General features: G+C 38.3%; 1 protein-coding gene across 5 annotated transcripts in view; it reads left to right on the top strand.

Moving 5' to 3' along the window:
• The window catches only part of MPPED2 (metallophosphoesterase domain containing 2), a 156,984-nt gene that overhangs the window by 44,935 nt on the left and 89,386 nt on the right, over positions 1-22,663 (top strand). For 4 of the 5 annotated variants that reach the window (XM_016154852.2, XM_016154854.2, XM_016154853.2 and 1 more), the window contains exon 3: positions 1,255-1,436. The exons of the other annotated variant lie outside the window; for it this stretch is intronic. In XM_016154852.2, coding sequence (XP_016010338.1) covers positions 1,255-1,436 — 182 coding nt within the window. The remainder of the gene's footprint in view (positions 1-1,254; positions 1,437-22,663) is intronic. 5 annotated transcript variants of the gene reach the window in all.

Genomic DNA, 22,663 nt, shown 5'->3' with positions numbered 1-22,663 from the left:
AGCAAAGCCTATAGAGGCAAGATATATAGGGAATCTTGTGTTGAGCTTTCAGTGTGTTCTCTGCTGCGTAACTGTCAAGGGTGAAACTGTGACATGAAATATTGTTCCTTATTAAACGTTCTACGCTGTAATCTCCACATTACATGTTTGCTTTTCTTGTGACCTTCTCTTTGCATTTATAACTGCTCCTTTTCACCCATAATCTAAAATAAATGCATTTCTACAGAGAAATAAAAGGAAGCTGTCAGTATAGAGTTAATATAGTTAAAGCATCCTTAACTATGTTACCAACCCCTTAAATAATTAAAACTGTATGCTTGAAGAGTCAGATTTGCATTTCTTTACCAAGTTTATTTAGCACACTTTGTTACACTCAATTAAATGAGAATGTTCTGTTTCATTTTCTTTGCTTAGGGTTGATCATTTTGCCTTTTGATACTTATGCCCTGGTGTAATTTCACAGTGCTTAGGTCTCTAAAACTATACATATATTAATGCATATGTAGATATATAGACACCCATTAAAAGTCTTACTATTTGTACAGAATAGAATGTTTGCCCCAGGCATTCCAAGTAACCTAAGGTGTACTGGGACTGCAGATAATTCATTGAGGTAAAGAAGGAGCTTTACAAAGTTGTTTCTTTTAACACCCAATGATTTTTTTAAAAGCTCCGTTATTTTGGCTTTACCTTTCCTTCTTACAATTTGAGACTCTTGGCAAAACCAAGGACATATGGGTGCCGAATGGTTCTGGAAAGGATATTAAATATTAGTACTATCTACGCCTCTCTACATCTCAGTTGGCAAATCATGTGCAGCGTTCTCTGTAAATTAGTTCGTCGCTTAACTTATGCATGTTTAAGAAGGAATAAATTAGTTATTCATTTCCTAATGAGTAGTGGGATCAATTGGAGCATGATGAGAGAAAAAATAGCATAATTTTGCTTCCCCAGTTGGGGTTCGGTATCCCTAAACTTCACCATTAATCACTCCATCAGTTTCCTGTGTTATTTCCGACTCTGCATGTACAATATTCTTTTTAATTTTCGTACCAGGTAAGTAAGGCTTTTGAATTTGCCCATTGGGGTTATATATGCGTAATGCAGTCTCCTCTGTACCCAAAAGTATCCCTTCTGCCTTTGCATCAGTTTGTCTGGGTGCATTCGTGGATAACAATCGATATGTATGTGCGATGACAATTACGAGGGTTCTAATATATTTAACTGTTATGGGATCTGTTATGTCTACTTTAGGGTCGACCCCATCCCATATGACACTCCAAAACCAGCGGGCCACACGCGGTTTGTCTGCATCTCAGATACACACTCCAGAACAGATGGTATCCAGATGCCTTATGGGGACATCCTTCTCCACACAGGCGATTTCACCGAGCTGGGACTGCCCTCAGAGGTTAAGAAGTTTAATGACTGGTTAGGTAAGGAATGATTGCGTTCTGGCGCCCCCAATTAACCTTTCCCGTCCGAGTGTCACTCACTGCGTCCTAATTGAATTAGAGCACTTGGAAGCCAGCTCAGCCATTTCTCGTATGATATGCGGTGGTGTCTAGCTTTAATCCAATTCTGTTAATTAAAGATGAATTTTTAGATATTTAATTTTACTGTGCATCCTTTCACTGCCTGGCCTCGGTGGCTCTGGGGCAAAGGGATGGAAAGCTTTGAAACTCATCTCATCTCACTCATTCTGCTTTAATGAGGGCATTCATTGGCACACATGAGACCTAGAATCATATTTTTAATTCATTGGCTCTGCAGTCTTTCCCAGATATTATGAGCAAAGATGTACAAATGACCTACTAGCAAGAGAACATTTCTAAGAAATGAAGAGCATGTAAAAGTCCTACTGTGAAGGGCGGGTCCCCGCATAGTGCTGTGTGAGAGCAGCTTTTCTAAGTAAACCTGAAGGAAGGGTGTCCTAAGACCCCTGAAAATATAAGCTATCCTTCTGTAAAGCTCTTAAAACTTGGAATTTGAAACCACCCTGTATACCGTGAACAGTATCATGGCAACTCTGTGATTACTGTAGAGGCACCAATAGGTCGGGGTTATCTGAAAAATCTTCACTCCTGAGTCAGACTTTGCCCAACATTAGCATTAGAAGGCAATCATGGGGTTGTTCATAGCTAGATTAGATGACAGATCTTTTTAAGAACTCTCTTAGGTGAAGGAAAGAAGTGCAAAGTTTCCGAGATTTTAGAATCTCTAGAGATACTAAAGAATTGTATAGCAGAGAGCAGAAATCACTTTGGAAGAATAACATCATAAGTAATATGTCAGCCAATAAAAACTACTCAGGTAGTTTAGGCAGAAACTTTAAATCAGCATTCGAGAAATTTTTTAACAATTGATCGAATGTTAATGGAAAAATAATAGTCCCTAAAAACACGATTTTTAAAAAAATCAGTAAGCCTAATTAATAATATAACTGTTTTGAGTTTTCCTGTGATCTTGCACATCCATCCACATTTTGTATAGTTGACATCAGAGTATATATCTACTCTTTTACTTTTTGTTATTTTCATTTAATAATATTGGTAAGATTTTAAACGATTTTGCATAATTTTTATATTTAACCTTTTTAATAGCAACATGACATTTATATTGTTCTGTGCTTTTACTTAATAAGATGTCCCTCTGAAATGAACATTTAAATTGCTCATTTTTCCTCTGATGGCTAGCACTGAAATGTGCATTTTTGTTTGTATGTGTCTTTTTGCTTCCATAGGGTAAAATATATTATGAATTAAATTACTAAGTCAAGGGATATGGAATTCTTTATGGTTCTTCTTGTCTGCTGGCATCTTTTTTTCCAAGGGGATTGTAGCTGTGTACTTTATTTACAGTGAATGAATATACGGATTTTACCACGATCTTGGCAGCATGGATATTGGAGCTTTATATTTTGCTCTGGTTTAGTAGGTATTCAGTCATCTCATTTAAAACAGCAAGATATGTTAAATGTCATTCAGCATAATCTCATTTTCACAGATGACTCAGAGTTGCAGGGAAGTTAAGTGATTTGCTTAGCATCCCCTTATGGCAGAGCTGGGTCTATAATCCACATTTTTTCACTTCTCTTGACTCTAAAATTAACTTTCAAGTACTATTATCTCTTCATTTTAGCCCCTTTTATTTATGAACTATTAGCAGGGAAAATTATTTTTGGTTGAATTTTGGCACTTTGAACTTTTGTTAACAACTGAATCGCAACACAGAAATGATCTAGCCTTGACAATTTGTAAAGGGAATAACACTGTGGGAAGTGTTCACAGAAACACAAGACAGAATAGATCCTGGTTTTAATCTTGTTTAGCTGCTGACCTTGGGCAGCTAAGTTAACCTCTTTTTTCCCCTTGGTTTCCCTGTGCAGAACTAAGGATTAATACTACCTGTCTTTCTGGATCGTTGTGCAGATTAATCAGTAAATGATTGCTGCTAGTAAGTTTCTGTGGACCATTAATAACTGAATGGGGAATGTGGTGAATGAACCATCAACAGATATTTAAAGGGTAAAAACAGGAAGAGGTCAGAGGAATTATTTAGTAGGTTAGAGGTAAACACTGGGAGATTTTATAAAAGGAATTACTCCATAAATGGAAATGTGCCGTAACTAAGGAAATACAATGATAAGGAAATGCTAAGTGCCAGGCGCGTGGTCAGTTTCTTCTATTTCCATTTTCTCTCTGATATTCTGAGGTAGGAGGAAGAGTTCTGAGCAGGGGGCTCAGAAGAGAGCCCATGGGTTATGGATAGGGAAGTTGGGATCCCATAGGGGAAGGTCCAGAATAGCCAGTTACCCCCACAGCCTCCTGGTGCTCGGAGGGCGAGAGATGGTATATGATTACACTCTTGGATCACTGGGGAACCTCTCACCTGAAAAAAAGTGCCTCTAGCAACAGCTGCCTCTCAGAGCAGAGTGGAGTAGAGTCAAGGGTCAGATCAGTCTGGGGCTCCTGCCATCATGGGGCATTCACTTCCCACGTGCTTGAGTTTGGCAGGTGCTTAGAGTTCAATGATCTTCTGATTTCCTTCTTTCTACTCTAGTCTAGACTGCCCTGATTACTGGAAACAGCTTAATCATCCTCCCAAACTCCTTGATTCTCCTAGCAGGGTAATCTGTTTCTATTACAGGCCAGGCACTCCTGTCCCTAGGGCATCCCTCTAAGGTTGCTCATATTATTAGCATTTTATGGATGAGGAACCTGAAGCTCAGTTGGATTACCTTACCCAAGCTCCTTTAGTGGACAGGGAGCTCAGAAAGGCTAATCCACCCAAGTACACTTGACTGGTAAACCTGGGGTTGTATTACCCCAAAGTGTGAGCACTTTTCCTTCACTATTCTGTGATATTATGAGTGGGCTTAAGGCAATTGGGAAACTCCCATAGTTTAAGCTCGAACTGATTTCTGGCAGTTTCATGTGGAAGTTAAGTAGCTATTTGACCATGTGCTCTTACTCAAAAGATATACATAAGCCTTTCCTGCCTTGAATCTCACCCTGACCTACCAGCTGCGAGGCCTGAGAATCCCATCAGGAGTTCCCTGTTGGTTCAGGGATGATGGGTCCCGGTTACTTTGGACATATATCATTCTTTACACAGTCCCTGGCCTATAATGACTGTCGACAAATAGTGTGGAGGGAGGCGACAGAGCTAGCGTCATAGAATCCAAAAGGCAGGAACTAGAAAGTTATGGAACTCTAGATTTAAAGAGAGATTTAGAGTGTAAGAGAGCATCAAAAGATACAAGAATAGAGACTGAAAACAAGGCTCCCTCTAAGTAATTGTAATAATTGTATGTAATGTTGGTTAGGATGGTAAGAGGCCTTGGAGGTCCCACCTCTATTTGATGGAAGGGGAAGCTGAGGCTGGAGAGATTAAATGAATTACCCAGGGCCACTCAGATAATGAGCGGCCAAGTTGCCCTGGACCTTGGATGAAGGGACGTTGAACTGCTATGTTATGTCTTTAGGTGGTAGGGTCTAGACACTCTCTTTCCTCCCCACACTCCCAATTACAGGTACCATTTCATGCAGTTCTCACAATAACTTGTGAAGTAGGTACTAGCTTCTTATTTTTACTTAGGAGGAAATAGCCTTGGTAAAGTTAACTTACCTCAGATCACATGACTGGGAGGTGACCTCAGAATCTGACTTGGGTCCATCAGACTTCACTTCCTAAGTGTGTTCTCCTGTCTTTATTCCTAGTCCAGGGCCTGGCATCCCCGCCGGAGGGACCGTATCCTGGGTTAGGTGGTGGTGTTTTGAATAACTGCCTCCGTTAACACATACGCTCACATATATGTGCACTTCCAGTCTATGGTGGGTTTATGTTACACTGAAGCATTTTTGATGGCACGACCTCTGTCCGTGAGTTGGCTGATGGGCGTGCATTATGAGGTTGCGAATTTGGTGTGGACCGTTCCAATGGTCAAGAATTACAAGAGAGTAAATATCTATAAAGAACACTAAAAACACAGCCAATCACATAAGCTCCAAGGGATAGTTTAAATGATGTTGTGACATTAGAATTTTATTGCACTCATTTCCATCCTTGAAGTGAACAGCAACTGATGAGAGCCTGAAAAATCTTGTCTTCTGTGGGTAGGTCTCTCCCACTTGTGAACACTCGAATTATAAATAATCAGTGTATTCTAATAGCTGTTGTTTTTGCCCTAGTGGCCCCTTCCCTCTGAAATTTCTACCATGGATTGGGGAATGAAATTTTAAACCTCGGTCTCCGCCACTCTGAGGGAGCCACCAGAATCCCCGTTTTTCACTTCTCCACAAGTCTGGCTGATTAGACATCCCCATCCCTGTCTCACAAATGGAGCTGTATGGGGCTGTTCTCACAGGAACCAGCCCAGGGCTTCTGATCGCCAGGGACTACAGAGGTACGAGAAAGAGGCACAGAAAAATCTCCCCCAAAGAAGTACTTTTTAAAGTGATAGTTAAATCCTATCGTCCCATTAACATGTAAGCTCAGGTACGCTAGAAGTCTGTCACAAATACGCTTTGGTGAGTTGAACTGGGGTGGGGTCCCAGCCACTCGACCATTATAACACTTTCTTTTTTATCTTGGCAAAAAATGCATCACAATCACAGACTTGGCTTAAAAATAAACTTGCCAAATATGGATTACTAGCCAGTGAAAATGTGATTATTTTTATTGCTTTTCAGTAAATTCTGAACTCCAGTACTTTCTAACAGCACTGCTGTGCCTGAAGGAACATTTTGTGAGGCATTGGGCCGTGTGTGGTCTTCCTTCACTTTGCCTGTTTTTCCAGCCTGTGCCTCTTTGATATTCTTCACTGTTCACTTGTCTTCGTGCCTACTGCCCTCTCATTTTCAGGACATTTTTGAAAGCTTTCTCCTTGCATATTGCATATATATCCACAAATGCAGCACAGGTGAGCATCAGGGAATCTCATCATTTGATTGTACGTCTACCTGCTATTTACAACTTTCAGTTGCACCCACACCAAAATTCCTCCCATTCCCCAAATGCACATGTCCTTTCACACCTCTTTCTCTTTGCAAAAAAAACCCGGTTTCCCTTTCTTGAAGTGACCCTCTCCTTCAGGAGAACTCATTCGTCTCTTATGCCTGATGCTCCTTCAGAGTTGGTTGCTTCCGGTAACATGTTGGTCAGGCTTCCTTGCAGCCTTTCTCATGGTTGTTATATAATTGCTCACTTGTGTCTCTCCTACTAGACACCAGTAGGTCCCTAATGAGTGCTCTTGATACACCCAATTCAGGGGCCTGAAACATAGTTGGTGCACACAAACGGTTGTTGAATCTGAATGAATAAATGAACATAAAGTGCAAAAATTTTTTTCTGCCTGCACTTTTGGCCCAAACTTTAAAATTATGCAGTGTATAAAATGTCTTACCTTTCTTTCCTTTTTCTTTCTCTACTTTTCCTTTTTTATCCCTTCCTTTTCCTTTTCTCCTCGAAGTATTTATAACAGCCAGTTGGCTATTGTTAGTAATTTCTTTCTATATGTGTGTAGAAATACTTAAAAAGGATTTGTTGTTGTTGTTTTGTTTCCTGAATTATAACTAAAAGACCATGTTTTGGGGTGGCCTATTCTTTCAGCAGAAAGTTTTAATATAGCTATCTAGTCAGTCAAAATCCCTTTTAACATAGCACCAATGCCATGAACTTTTAATTATGGCTTTTCTTTGGTCTCGGTTGTCATGTAATAGCTCTGAGCTTCATTTCCTCCAGGCCTAAAAGAAAGAAAGAAAGAAATGCTTCCAAGGAAAATCTCGGGAAAAGGGTTTTTCATATTTGTAGGACCATTGTATCAGACGTGATTGTAACGGAGTGTGACTGTAACAAACGTCCCATATCACAGATACACAAATCAATTTTTGTCCCTTTCACAATAGTCGTATTAGGAGACTGTTTTTTCCCGTGATCTTGCTGTTGGCCCAAAGTTTTGGGGCCAGTCTTTAGGAAAAGCTTTCACAGCCTGAGCTACTTATTTTACTTTCATAATACATGTAATACATGTTCATTCTTAGAGACTTAGAAAATAGAGATAAGCAAAAGAAGAAAATAAAATTGCCTGTGGCCAGAGATAACCACTGTTAACATTTTAGTGTGACTCTTTATAGAGTGTTTTCTGTTGATGCATATGTATACACACATATGCATTTAACCAAAATAGAGGTCTTACAGTAATAACATTTATAGTCTGTTTTTCATCTTAACAATATATTGTGAACAACTTTCTACATCAATAAATATGGCTAAAAGACTTTTTCTCTAGAAAGAATATTTTCAATATAAATAATATATACAGACATTATAAAAATTCCAATATTCGACATGTGCAAAGTAGAAAATATCCATTCATCATAATCTTATTTTCAGAATAATTGCTATTTGGTGTGTAGCATTTGAGAAATTTTTCTACTTTCTGTTTTTATTTTTAATATTCTCAGTAGCAACAATCTTCATGCTTTAAGGACTTTGCTTAATTACTATTTTTTAAAATTAATCTGTGCATATTATCCTGTAACTTCAAAAAATTAGCACATCATACTGTGTGTCAGCATTGTGGTCTGTTGTATGAGTGCACTCATTTAGTTAGCCATCTCTATTACTGAACACTTGAGGTGTTTTCATTCCTTTATTATCATCTGCACAGGTGTGATAAACATCCTTCTTTCTCTCTTGGCAAACATCTTTAATTATATTTATAGGTCATCTTCCTAGAATTATACTTGTTGCTCCAAATGATGCATACATCTTTAAAAATGTTTTATTATATATTGTCAAATTTTCCTCTAAAGATTGTAATTTATATGTAATAATCTCAGTAGTATTTAAGAGAGAGTGTTTTTCGCATATATATTTAAATATCCTCGTGGCCGAAAATTTTCATCCTTCAAGGGTCCTTTAAAGATGACTAAAACCTTTTTCTAATTATGAAGCTTACATATTCTTTGTGAAAAGACAAAAGTGATTGTACAGAAAAACACGAAGGTCACCAGTGTGTCCTACAATTCATCGATACCTACTATTAACTGCGGGCGTTTCCTCTTGTGTCGTGCGTGAGTGCATGTGTGTGCATTGAATAAAAGGACATTATATTATAAGGTTAAGAGCATAAGCACTGGTTTTTTAATTCAAATTCTGGGTTTGACTTTGTTCATTCCGTGATATTCAATTTATTCATCTGTAAAAGAATTATTCATGCTTAACATATTTAACCTACAGGATTTTTGTGAGGTTACACAAGATAACGGATATCCAGTGTGTACAGGCAATGAATGGTCAGTAAATGTTACTTGCTGCTAAATTCCATTATCCAAGTGTTCCAGTACATGATTACTCCTTCCTGCTCTGTTGGTGAGTTTTTCTTACTCCCTGGGCAGGCAGAACTTAGGGAAAGTGGCCTTACAGTCCTTTGTGCCGCAGTGACGGCCCGTGGCCCACTCTGCCTGTGGAGCAGATGAAAGGCCGAACACCATGGCCCTGCCTGGCCTCCAGCAACCGGGCACTGTCTCCCTTCCACGCTTCCTAGACCGAACGCACATAGATGTCTCCTTGGGTTCTAATTAACTTCTGAACCATATATCTGAGGAGACCCAGGCATCCTCTTTCTCTGTCCCTCTCTTCGATCTCCTGTTATCTCCTTCCTGTCTCCCATCTTTAATCTGACTCACTCACTCTTCCTCACACTGTCACCACCCCTGCTCTGGACACCGATCTCTGCACGCTAGCTCCCGTCTCACAAACCAGCATACCAGACTTTCGTCAGATTTCAAGTTATTTTTTTAAATAACTTGACACATAAAATTTTTCCAGATATGGTTTGCACATTGAAGGCTTCCGATTTTTTGAAATAGTACAAAATGATTAGGAGCTGGAACTTGTGTGAAGTAGGCCAGTGGGGATATAACATTGTGAATAAAAAAAAAAACATGATGTGACAAAATGGAAACTGCTTCTCTTGTCAGGTGTCTAACATTTTCCAGAGAAAAGCTTCAGAAATGATTTGAGCAGGGGGAACTCACTGGCGTGCTGACAGTGATACAACTTTATGACTACTTAATAGTCATATCTAATAAAGAGACAAAGGTACGAAGCTTTAAGAAGGACGAACAAGATGGCTTTTCCCGTGACTTACAGAGGAGAATGTGCACAGAGTTCCTCAGAGCCTAGAATTCCTTGATTCTAATTGCCTGGAGTTTAATATCAAAGAGATTTCTTAATCTTTAGCTTGCTCACAAAAACAATATCTGACATGCTGTACTTTTCAGTTTTTGATTCGTAATTTGATTTTCCCAATTACCGTCCTAGACTTATAATTTATTTAATAGTTTCTCTTTCAATTTCAAGCAATTACTTAGGGTGTTTTTGTCTTAGTATGTGATTCTAGAATTTCAAAAAATATCTATGAGTTGCCTATATATCCAGTCATTATGATACAAACATCTGTTTTTTTATCTGTAATAGCATGAGTATTTGCTTAATAAAAATAAAAGTTAGATTCATGTTGATTATCTGCTTGTCCTTTGTTACATTGACGAACTTTTTATCCTAAAGTGAATTACTTCTGGTCTAATTCATATATAAATATTTTTTCCCAGTAAGGAAAAATTAACTTTGAAATATAGTTCAATTTTGATATAGAATTAAGTAAAATACTGGGGGGGGGGGACCCCAAATACAGAATAGCTGAATATACTCAAAAAAGTAAGGTTGGATTTTGTTCCATTAGAAAGGATCGTTAGTGACCTGAGGACATGATGACTAGGTCGTTTGTGATCCATGTGAACCTAATCCTCTTTGTTATGGCTAGCCATTTTCTTAAATTACATTAATTATAATGCCTCTAATTTATATGACATCTTTCCTCCAAAGGACTCAAAGTACCTTTGAGTATATTAGTCCATTAATGCTTCTAACGGTGCAGGGAAGTTGATATGGGCAGACAGTATTATCCCTGTCTTGCTGATGGATGGATAGGGATCTGGAAAGGTGGAAGGACAGACCAGAGTCCATATTGTGAGCCAGTGCAAGAGCTGGGACAAGAGCTAAAATCACTGGACATTGCCTGCAGTCTTCCAACCTTCAATTTTCAAGCTCCCTCCTTTTCTCCTTTGCCGAAATACCCCATTACCTAAAAAGAAATAGACATGGGCAAGACATACATAACTGTTACTTCATCAGCTTAACAGAGAAAGCCAGGTAAACAGTTTTCTGAAAAGTGTGAATCTTTTTGTGTTTTACTGTATGAAAATTATATTGCTATGGAAATTAATAAATAAAATAAAAACAGAGTTCTTTGGAAATGGCAGAGTCACCAAGTTTCCAAGTCATCTGCTCCAAGAGGGAAAATTGAAGCCCCCAAACTATGTAATCCTAAATCATGGAGCAGAATCCTTGTACACTAGAGCATAAAGGGACTGCGTCCTCAAAAGATTCTTTGCATATGATCTAAGTGTCTTCTGAGGGCCAGGTCTTGCTTGTGGAAGGCACTGAGAATCCAGTAGGGAATGAGAGCAGTATCACTGCACTTAGCATCCAGCCTCTGATTGTCAGTATTCTCTCTTCTGTGAGAAGTCAGAGAGTTTCAGTGTCTTAGCCAATTGCATACAGATTTGTTAGTGGAGGGCCCAGGACTAATGGCTTTGTCTTCTGCCTGGGTGTATTGCCATTTCTCATCCTATGCTAATTCTGCATATCAAAACCTCAGAGATTATTTTCATTTTTTGAGGTTTGATTTATGGAATGGAATACTGATTTTATCTCAATCTCTCTCTCTCTCTCTTGAGATATTTGCATCTAACTGGAGACTGGGTCTTTTGCCATAGATGGTGAAAGGTACACAGATACCTCAAAACCAGTTTATCTCAAACGGAGCTAATATCTCCTCTAAATGCTGCTCATTCTCTTCAGTCCATCTTCTGATTCACATGCCCATTAATCCAGGTTCTTAATCCTCCTCTGTCTAGGACTGTGTTTTGTCAGCTTTACTTCTTGAGTGTCTTTTGGGTCTCGTTTGTGCCTAAAGAAACTGACAAGACCAGCCTGCCATTCATCTTTCCTGGAATCATTTAATAAAAACTAACAATTGCTGAGCCCTCACTATTGCCTGACTCTTTATGAGAATTAACTCATTTAATCCTCACAACCTTCTGGTTGTTTGATGCGATTACCACCATTTTTATAGATGGAGAAATGTAGACCCAGGTCCCTTTTTCCATGGGACGTCCCATCAGACTGAGATTTTGTGGAATGCCTTTTAGGCACTGTTTACTGATGCAACGAGGTCTGCTGTGGCATTCAAAGCTCTTCATGACCTGGTCCAATCTCTCCAACTTCACTCCCCACTGCGCTTGTCTCCACCATCTCCTTAGACCTTTGGGTTTATGTCTTATTACTTTCTCCCTTGTTCCTTCTCCTTCAAGCACAGCAACATTCTGGTCCAAGGTTATTCTCAGCTTGAACCTTTGTATTTATCCATTTCCTCAGGCTATAGGCCTCTGCTCAAACACCATCTTCTTGGTGAGATCTTACTCTTTCTACTTCTGTGTCTTTTTATTTATCATCAGTCTTCCTCTGCTGAATGCAAGCTTCATGAGGGTCTGGGCTTATGCTGTTTAGCACTGTATCCTCTGTACCTACAACAGTGCCTGACTTATAGGCGCTGCTTGAAATGTGCATTGAGTGAATGGATAGATGAACAAAAGCAAGCTCCATGAGAACAGGCATGTTTGTCTCTCTCTCTCTCTCTTTCATTGATGAGGTCACAAGCACAGCAGTGCGTGTGTGGAAAGCATTCAGTACATTTGCTGAGTAAATGACTATTTGCTTCTGTTGGTCCTCTGTCAGCCTGCCAGTCTTGTTCCCTTTCTTCTATGAACTTGTTCATTCTTTAAGGCCTTATTCAAAGATTGCCTCTGTTAAATAACTGGCCCTGCCTCCCTAATTGGTCATCATCCCTTTCTCCCCTCCATACTAATTTCAGACCATTAGCAAACATTACCTTGAAGGCTTCTGGTCTCTTCTTTTAAATAAGAGTCTCCTGAGATGACATTCCCAGCAGTGTTTAGCAGATAGGGACTCTTTAGTAAATGTTTGGCTTTCTTCACTTTTTGGTTGTACTTCCATGAACAAAATGTGTTGCTTCCCTGCTTCTCAGCCACTTCTTTTGTACAGCAAGGAGGAATAGTCACAGAGCTGTGAGGGTGAAGTTTGAGGAGCATCTTCAGAAGATGTCAAGTGCCACGTAAATGTTAGAGGTGATCGTTTTATCGTTAACATCACACACCTCACTGTCTTTCATCCTAGACCTCTGAATGGATTTCCGGACCGCCACAGGCTTCTGGATATGGACAGACATTCTTATACCAAAGTAGCCCTTGGTTTGGCTTTTAACTTGCCGATACTGCATAGATCACTTCCATATCCTCCCAGCCTGCCTGCGTATTGTTTCCTGGAATTTTTTTTCCAGCCGTCCCCTGGGTTTTTGAATGCCATTTTCCCTGCCATTCAAGTTGCACGGAGAGTCAGTTCTGCTTCCAGTCTATGATTCAACTCACTAATTCTCGATGTCCCCCCTTCCCCCCACCTTTTGACTGATAAATTTTCATTATTGGTTTTGCGTGAAAGTCTTCAGGGTTCCACTCTGCCTGACCCCTGTGGTCACTTAGTGATTACATGCGCCAGCTGAGGTAATTTATTCACTTTGTTTTGGTGCGAACACATCCCACGGGTCTTGTAACTGCTGTAATCACTTGACCCTAGTGACTGTTAAATGCTTTAAACACAGTTATTTTAAATTTATAATTGTTTTCATTAAAAATCCCTTATAGTAACTTAACTGACCTTGCTGTCAACGTGGCATTATGTGGAGGGGGAAGAAATGAAAATATTATGATGCAAATAATATAGTACTCATCAGAGATACATAGCAAATCATCAGTCACCCTTCACATGCTCACTTGGAGTAGTGCAAGGAGGATGAAAGAGGAGAGGACATAATTGTAGCACTGTCCACGTCATTCTGTACAGCCATTCCTGCACACAGAGCAGGCCGCTAGCCTAGGGTGCGGAAAGCGGAAAGCGAAGTGGAGTCCAGGAAGGACTGTTCATGTGTAAATAGCTCTTCTTACACCAATGGGCAACCCTAGTTGATTAGTCATTTTTCAATTAACATTTTCATACTTAATTTGAATCTAATTTCAAGTTTAAGAAAAGTTACAAAAATAATACAATGAACTCCTATGTGCTGTACAACCCAATCCCCCAGTTGTTAAAATTTTGCTACATTTGCTTTATCATTCTTTCTCTCCTCATATATATATATATATATATATAATGCAAGTAAAATTATATATATATATTTTTCTGAAGCATTTGAGAGTAAGCTATAGACATTATGCCCCTTTATTTCAACATCTTTCCTAAGAACATGGATATTCATTTATATTAGTCTACTGTAGTTTTAAAAATCAAATATAAATTGATACAATCCTATTATTTAATCTACAGACTTTTTCAATTTTTTGCGAAGTGTCCTAATAATGTCTTTTATAACAATTTTTTTTCTTCAGGATCCAATCGTTTATTGCAAACAATTTAAAAAATCAAACCAAATTAAACTAAACTAAAATACTATTTCTCACTTTCTTACCCTTAAAGAGTGAGGGGTTATAATGAAAACTCGATCCCATAAAATTAGCATTATGATTTATACCTACCTTTCTAAATAATAATTGCAAGAACCGTATATCAAGCAACAAGATTACCATGGGGATTTTGTAAACATATTTATTATTCATTGCATCCTCCAGCAAACATACAAAGAAATTACTCTTGACCTAAAGTTACAGATTCTGTACCTACTGCACCCTAGGTCATATTGCTCTAAGAGGCAGTATCTGTGCTCTGAATCCTGCATTTTCTGTGGCATACATGAAAGGTGGGACTCCAGAATCTAGAGACTCGTGGTAATGGGGAATTGAGTGATGATACATTTTTTTTCTTTTCTGGGTTTTACATTGTCCTCACAAGGACCAGACAATTTACTACTTACAAAGTTAGCTAACACATTTTTTTTCTCTCTAAGAGATACTGCCTAGTATCTCACCTAATGTCCTATAAACTAGGTTTGTCTGATGGAAGGCTGCTAATTGCTAGCCAGAATGTGATAAGAGATCAAAAGAACCTTTTGATAACCTGTCCAGTGGTACTGGAAACTTGCACACTCAGATTCTCTGCATGTTTCTGGCCCGGCTAAGTTAGTCCTTATGGAAACTTGAAGGCACATTCTGGAGCTGTGGACTGAGGCTCCTACACACAGTTGGTTAGTACACTTTCACAGTTTAGCCTAAAAGCAGAAATTCATTTTGAAACTCACAATTAGACCCCCTAGACACTTTTTTCCCTATTTCATTAACTCAGGGAAGAAAATGGAACTTGTTTTGCATTTTCATTTAAAAATTTTTCAGCTTTTTCCATACATTATTCCTGATTAGTGCTGCCGTTCGCTCATAAGGTACTTTTGTACAAAGTGTAAATAGGTGTCCCCTAGACCTGGTGGGTACATGCTTGTCAAATGGCACAAGCTTCCACTCACCCCTTGGCTGCTGTTCTTGTGCAGTCAACAACCTTTGCAACCATATACAGTATTCTTTAGTCTTCTGTTCCCAAATAAACATTCTTTTTGTTTGCTTTGTTTTTTTTGTTGTTGTCGTTTTTTTTTTACTTATCTTTGCTTACTGTTCTTATGCTACCATCTCCTTTTATTTGTCACTCGTGACCTTTTGATACCCTGATATATGCTATTTTTCTGTATAGTATTTTGAAATAGGGTATTTAGGGCCTTTGATTTCAGCATTTGTAAAGTTTATAAAACACATAATAAAGTTTAAATCAAAATGTCTCTAATTTTGAAAATTGGAAGTTTTCTGATGTTCCAGAAAATAATTACATTGGGGAAAAAAATGACTTATTTTTGATTATACCACCTGTACTTCCTAGATCTTTTCACACCTGGAATTTGTTTTAAAACCCTATTTGGTACCTCCAAAATGAATAATTAAGCAGCTAACTAAATCATACATTATTGATCTACCAAATTTAGATGTTATTGCAGCAAGTTTTGTGTGCATTATGAAACTGAAATGAACTTTTTCCCCGGTGTTTCTTAAATTTTGTTGAAATTTCAGGAGCAGGAAAAAACAGCACATTTTTTTTTCTCTTCTAATTTCAGGGTAAAGTTGTACAATTAAACTGTGTTGTCCCCCTTCTCCCTGTCATTTATATGAATCTCATCCATCCTCTACTTTGTATTTTTCTTTTTTGTTTCAAAAAAAGTCAAAAGGTATTTATTTTTTATTTTTTATTTTGAGGAGACTAAAAATTTTGTGAGAACAGGCATCTGACTAAAAAATATATACAATGTCTGAGCTTTGATTTCTCTGTGAAATGTTGAGAACAAGATTGTGTAGTATTTTACCCACTGACTCTAAATTATTTCATATGACATAGTCTTTTGTGATTCAGTGCCCATGGCACATCAGTGCCGCATGCATTTATTACCTTTTATCACCTGAATTTGTAATTGAAAATCAAACAAGAGCATATAATAATAGTCCTAGAGGTGGTAGTGATATGGTAGGATTCGTGGTACTAGTAGGGATACTAGTTTACTTAGCTGTAATTTATGAGGTCCTTGGGGATTTAGGAAACCAAGCTGCTATTTTCATTGCATATTTTTCTATTCTTCATTTTATGAATCCTTTCTTCATAGAATGCCTGGATTCAGAAAGCAATGTAACCACAAAGCCTAAACGTGACTTAAATATGAAGCGACAAATGAATCTTTAAATTTGTATACTTAACACTGTGAAAATGAGAAAACTTAGCCTTCTCCTATAAAAAAGGGTAGAAACCAAAACTACATTTGTGTCTTTCATAGAGCAGATAGAGCTTTGGTTTCTGTACGTTTTGTTCTTGATAACGTCTCGTCAGGGTTGGGGATGGTGAAAGCCCTGCTTTCCACATTCACAGCTACCGCGTGTGTGTCTAACTGCTACTCCAGCTGAAGCCCTCTTATCCAATGTGACAGGGCCTGGAAAGCGCACAATTAATCAAAAAGTCAGCTCAAGTGGGAAACCATAACAGTGATAAACATGTAGCAAAATATTTTTATTTTAACTTGGAGCATACAGTTATGCATGTTTTGGCCAGTCTTCTGAGGTAGTGCTGAAGCTTTTTCTTTGCTCACAGTGATTAGAGATCAGCACTATCTTTTCTGGGTAAATCACACATATATAATTTATCATTTTATCAAAAGTGTGTCATATTTATCACATTTCGATTTTAGTTTATTTATTGGAAAGTCAAAATGTAAAGATGCTTGCGAAACAATCTGAGTGTGGAATACATCTAGATTTTTATGATTCTTTCCTCTGCTTTTTAAAGTAGTGTCGTTTCCTCCTTATGTAGCAGCAAATTTATACACTCTTTGAATATTAGTATTTGGTCATTTTAAGTAGTATATAACTGCATTAGGTAATCATGGTCCATAGTATAGTTGGCATAAACTGTGTGGGGATAAATGCAAGCGGCTCTGGGTTGCTGTACATGGGAGCAGAAGTGCATAGACGTCAGCAGGGATAATTGTGACTGTCATTAGTCAGTGCCTTGTGGGCAGCAGTTGGTATGTGTCTCAGAGGGACTGGAGGGTCAGTTACAAGAGCATCTAGCATATCTAGAAAGATCTGAAACAGAAACTATGTGCGGTTTCTGGTAGTTGTTCTGTAGCTTATAATTTGCTATATGTTCTTACGGTGATTCTCAGATCTAAGTTTTCATTCTTATGTTTGGTCTCTTTTCCTACCTTGCAAATGTTAAAAAGAAAAATCATAAATGTAGCTCAGTGAGAGGGAACATGAATTTGTTCACAAGTCAGTGTAGGGCGGATCTTTCATTTTTATTATAAATAAACCAAAGTGTATCACAGAGTACGGTTCCATAGTCTTAAGGTATCAGGAAGGAGCTTAAGTTTTAAGAAGAGTCATTTCTCCTAGAAATATATATACATAGTTTTTGTAAGGCAAATTCAGAAACTTCCTTTCTGATGACAGGAGGAAGAAAGACCAGGACATTGTTAAGGCAGTTCTTGTTGTCCTCTCTCAGTTCTCTTCATTAAGGTTAGAGGGCTTGAAGTCTGAGCTCATCTACGCTTACAGAACAAGCTCTTTCTCCTCACATTAGCACCCTGCTCCATCACACCAAATGAGCAAGAACACAGCCCAGACAGACAGGCTCCTACTTCAGTGAGGCTACTATCACTCGAGACCTGGGTGGTTCAGAGTTTCGGAAGTGTGCTCGGTTCATCAAATATGCAGTGTGCAGTGTTCCACACATCCGTTTTTAAAATTTAACAAAGCTCCTTGATAGTGTCGGTTTTAAAAATCTCTTTGGTCATATGTGTATGCTCGAATCTATCCATTTTTTAAAAAATTGTATGCTTATGGGATTATAGGAAAATAGGCCCAGTGTTTGTAATATTGTTTGTGTATACCCTGGTGTGAGATACAGATGCCCACCAACTAACAATAGCTATAAAAATGAAATCTTGCACAAGTCTTCCCAGTCAGCAGGAACAATGCTTTTAGGGTCAAAGGGAAGCTTTATCATTGGGGAGGTGTGTGTGTGGGGGCAGGGGGCTTTCGGCTCAAGAAGTGAGGAGGGGGAAGCACTGCAAAATTTAGTATAATGCATGATGTTGAAAGAAATTTTATCCAATCATAAAGATTAGCAGGCTGTGTAATTCAATTTAAAATTGATCGGCGTATCCCGACTATTATAAAGCCTTTCTTTTTTTGTTTTATTGCCATTCCATTATTTTAGGTCATCTAACAATATAAAATGGAACATGCAGCCAAACCATACAAGGTGTCTTTCTGTGCTTCTGCTCATTGGAGAAACTGTTGGTGAATGCAAGAGATTATCTTAAAACGAGTTAAAAAAACGCTTGCTCAATTGAATGCCTCCTTGTTTTCTTTCTTACTTTTTTTTTTTAAACATAAAATGAATTTCTTCTAGGCAAGCAACCATTGAGAGTGAAATTCTTTGAAAAGCCTTTGCTGGACACAGAGCTTGGATCTCAAAACTCCAGCGTTAGCACTTATCTGCCGTATCATGGGCATTACTGTGCCGTTGAAAACCAAGACGTAGTAGCTTATGTTAATGCAAGACTGACAGACTCACATCTGATGGCAATTACCCATACTGGGGGGTTAATAAATGTTCTTAGACTTACTGTCTTTATTTTCTTTCTTACGATAAAAATGGGCAGCTTCCTAAGCCATGCCTCCTGCTTCTTGCTACAGTCTTGGTGACTTGCTAATTAACTGTTTTGGTTCTAGTGCTTCATGGGCTATGCTGAGTTTAATATTCATGTTAGGGAAATGTCAAATCCTTTGGCCAAACTAGTAAGGAAAAAAAACGAATGAAACTTGGTAAACATTTATCCAAATGCCCTTTATGAACAAGAAATGAAGAGCTATAGAAATAATAAGTCTTGAATGTACCAGAGAGTGTCTGGGAAATGAACACACAATATTTTTTTTTTTTTTTTTTGCAATTTTTTCCTTCTAGTAGTGAGAGATCTTAATTTTTGTTCATATCCTGAGGGAGTTTCAGCCTTGAAGCATTTTGTTAAGAAGGATCTTCATGCCACATCCAGACTTGGTGGGAAAGATGTTAACTGATTAGCAATGGCTGCCATATTGTAGGATGGGGAGGTGGTTACTCATATACCATGCATTTGCAGTTCAGTTTAGTGTCATTCGCCTTTGGTCACATTCATACTCTCTGACTTTGGTGGACAGAAAATTGCCATAGTGAAAAGATATGTCTGCTTCATGTTAAATCTTTATGACCAATCCAGACTTTAAAGTATTTGTTTTAGAAAGTTCTCGAAGTGACTGTGACCTTGGCTTCATGGGATTTTTAAGTTGACTTGACATGGTAGGCTGTTCCATATCTTTTGCAGGAAGTTCTTGGCATATCTGTGAGGCAAGTTGGGGCTAGTATATGACTCTGGCAGTCAAGAAGACAAAACACACACAACTCTCTGTATCCTGTTGGATTTAGGAAGCAAGTTAATTTTAATTCCTAATGTATAAAACATTAAGGTTATCTAACCACTCTGGTGGGAGTTAACTTTTGAAGCATTTTATATTCTTACTTGAAAAAGAGTTCATAGATCAACTCAGTTACCCTAATATGCCCCACCCCCCCAAATCTTGGGCAGCTCGATTTTCTCTAGTTTCAAGTTCCTATCTCCTAAACCTGGCTGCTTATCAGGCAGGTAGTTAAAAATTCAAATTCCTGGAATCTATTTCAGACCTATTGAATCAGGTTCTCTACTGGTGGGAACCAAATAATTGGAGCTTTAATGAGTTCTTCTGTGGCTCTCCTGCTAGTTCAATGCACTGTTCTTGCTCATGACAATATAGATCGTCAAATTCAGGGTTTATTCTGCATACTTTCGCCACCCTTAACAAGGCCTTCTTTTCCATTGTGACCTCTGTGTACTTTAGTTACCTCATCTGTAAAATGGGGTAATAGTTCTTCATTCAAAGAATTGTTGTAAGAAAGGATTAAGCAAATTAATGTATAAATTTTTTTAGGATGACAGAAGTTAAGTATTGTTTGTGTTGGTTCTAAGCCTCATAATTGTCATCATCATTTAATTTTGTTTACAAGGACTCTGAGTATCATTGCCAGAGGCAGCAAATCATGATTCAGAATCTCTTACTAGGCTGTTGTAAGGAGTAGAAGGTATACGAATAGCACTGTTTGGTAGAAACATTATTTTATTAATTGAACATGTAAAAATGTAAATATACTGCATTAAAATCAGAAACAAGATGGCTTAAATAACAAGGGATTTATTATCTCATATAATAAGAAGACTGGGAAGAGTAAAGCATTTTGGAGGATATGGTAATTCAGGGACCCGATGATGATTATCAGGAACCCAAGTTCTTTCAGTATTCCTTTCTCCTAGTCTCACATGTTAACCTTAACCCTTAAGGTTATAAAATGAGTGCTGAAGTTCCAGGCTTAACACAGAGGCATGACATTATTCCATGGAAAGAGAGAGCCATTTCCTCTTTGTATTGTCTGTCTGTATAGTCAGGACCATTTCCTAGAATCCTGTCAGCAGGCAGCCCCTCGTGTCTCAGTTGGGTGACATGCACGTCTTTAAACTGATCACTGGCAAAGGAAATACAATCAGTGATTGATCAAGATCCACTCACCCGGGTCTAAGAATAGGCACACCTTTCTTGAGGACGTGGCTTCACGGGGTGATGAATACATGAATGAAATTGGAGGCTCTGCTATCATGAAAAGCTGGGGCGGAGTAGACCATCAACTCTGCTCTATGAGTCTGGTACCTTAGAGGTACCATGCAAAGATATTTCATTACCAGATACTATTTCAATACCAGTCTACTATTCTTTTATGAATGAAGTTCATTTAGTATAACTTGCTGAGATTCAAGGGATAACCACAGTGTTGTGGCTTTGGCTAGTGACTGAGACAGCCTTGGGTGGTGCTTTAAAATCCCATATTTAATACCTGTTTCCGATTTCCATCTTGAAAATTTTCTCTTTTTTTTTCCTGTACAGTATTCCTTTTTCTCTTGTTGTAAACACCACTGGGGTGTATGTGCGTGTGGGTGCACTCACATGTATGTGTGCTTCCTGCCTCACGTTATGTCATACATAATCAGGGAAATCTGTTTTTTGCATTTCTTAACTGATTATTAATAAGAAGATGGGTGGACTGAAAATGTTGACTGCTCCCTCTCGAAGACACTTTTCATGATCACCCTATTTCAGTAGATTTCTTCTGTTATTATTCTTTCACGGCATCTATTTCCCTTCCTAGCAATTATCACAATCTGAGTTTTGTTAGTAGGTATTTACTTCTTTATTGTCTGTTGCTTCCAACTGAGTATAAGCTTCTTATGGGCAGAGATTCTTTTCTATTTTGTGTATTCATTATATTCTCAGCCAGACCCCAGCATATTTCCAGTCTCACCCTGGGACCCCAGGGAATAGTTACTGAATGTTGTAGAAAGACCATGATCTTTCCATGGGCATTCTGGGACCCTATTTCATTATCAGATTGCATTCTGACTTTTGAGAGGGTCAGGGATCTAATGAGATTTAATGGGATCTAATAAGATTTTTTTTTCCCCCCAGGGTTACTGGATTAGAAAATTAGGTTGTGACCTGACTTCACGAGAGCTTTGAAATGAGCCGAAAGGGAAAGGAAACCACAAAGTGCGTGAATCTGAGAATGTGGACTTGAAAGTGAGATGGCACATGACAGTTAAAAAGTAAAAACAGTTTAACCCAAAGCATTGAAGTCTGGCCAGACCTTTCTAGTAAGGAATCAACTTCACAAGCCTTTGGATGGGTTTGAATAGAAGTGGTTGGAGTTCTCAGTTGTGGAGAATTATGTTTGACCCTGCAAAAATACCTTGTTTTCCTACTTATGTATCTAATCTCCAGTTTCTAGCCAAAACACTCCAAAGGAATTCATTTTTTAAAAATGTAGTCTTTTTCAAAAAATTTGACCTCCATTTTCAGCACCTCAAGAATCAATTATACTGGCCTTACTTACCTCCCACTCCGAGGAGAATAATCCTAGTGAAAAATGCTGGTATTTCAGATATAGGCAGAAATGAAATACTGTGGTTGAGATAAGCCTATGTTATTATAAGGAGATATTGGTCAAGAAAATCTTTTGTTCAGAACCTTGAGAAACTATTTAGGTGTTTGATACAAAAAAGGGGTGCCATGCTGGCTAAGAATATGCAAACGTAGTAAACATAGCCACTTAGTTACTGATGGGAAAAAATGAGTAAAAATTGGGATATTGGCCTTATAGAGGAACTTTACCATTGTATTTCATCAAAGGCACTTCAGCAATAGTGTCAGAAACAGAAGGAAAGTTTGGAAGGATGGTACCTGGATCCAGAGAGGTCATTTCTATTATTTTAAGTTAATAACTGATTTAAGCTCACAGTTAAGGTTGCTAAACAAATGCCTTCCATAGGTCAAATGAAAGAAAATGGCCTTAGACTATA

Source organism: Rousettus aegyptiacus, unplaced genomic scaffold (assembly GCF_014176215.1).
Source record: "Rousettus aegyptiacus isolate mRouAeg1 unplaced genomic scaffold, mRouAeg1.p scaffold_m13_p_5, whole genome shotgun sequence".
Taxonomy (NCBI): Eukaryota; Metazoa; Chordata; class Mammalia; order Chiroptera; family Pteropodidae; genus Rousettus; species Rousettus aegyptiacus.
Note: the sequence above shows the minus strand (reverse complement) of the source record. Positions and strands in the feature narration are given on the sequence as shown.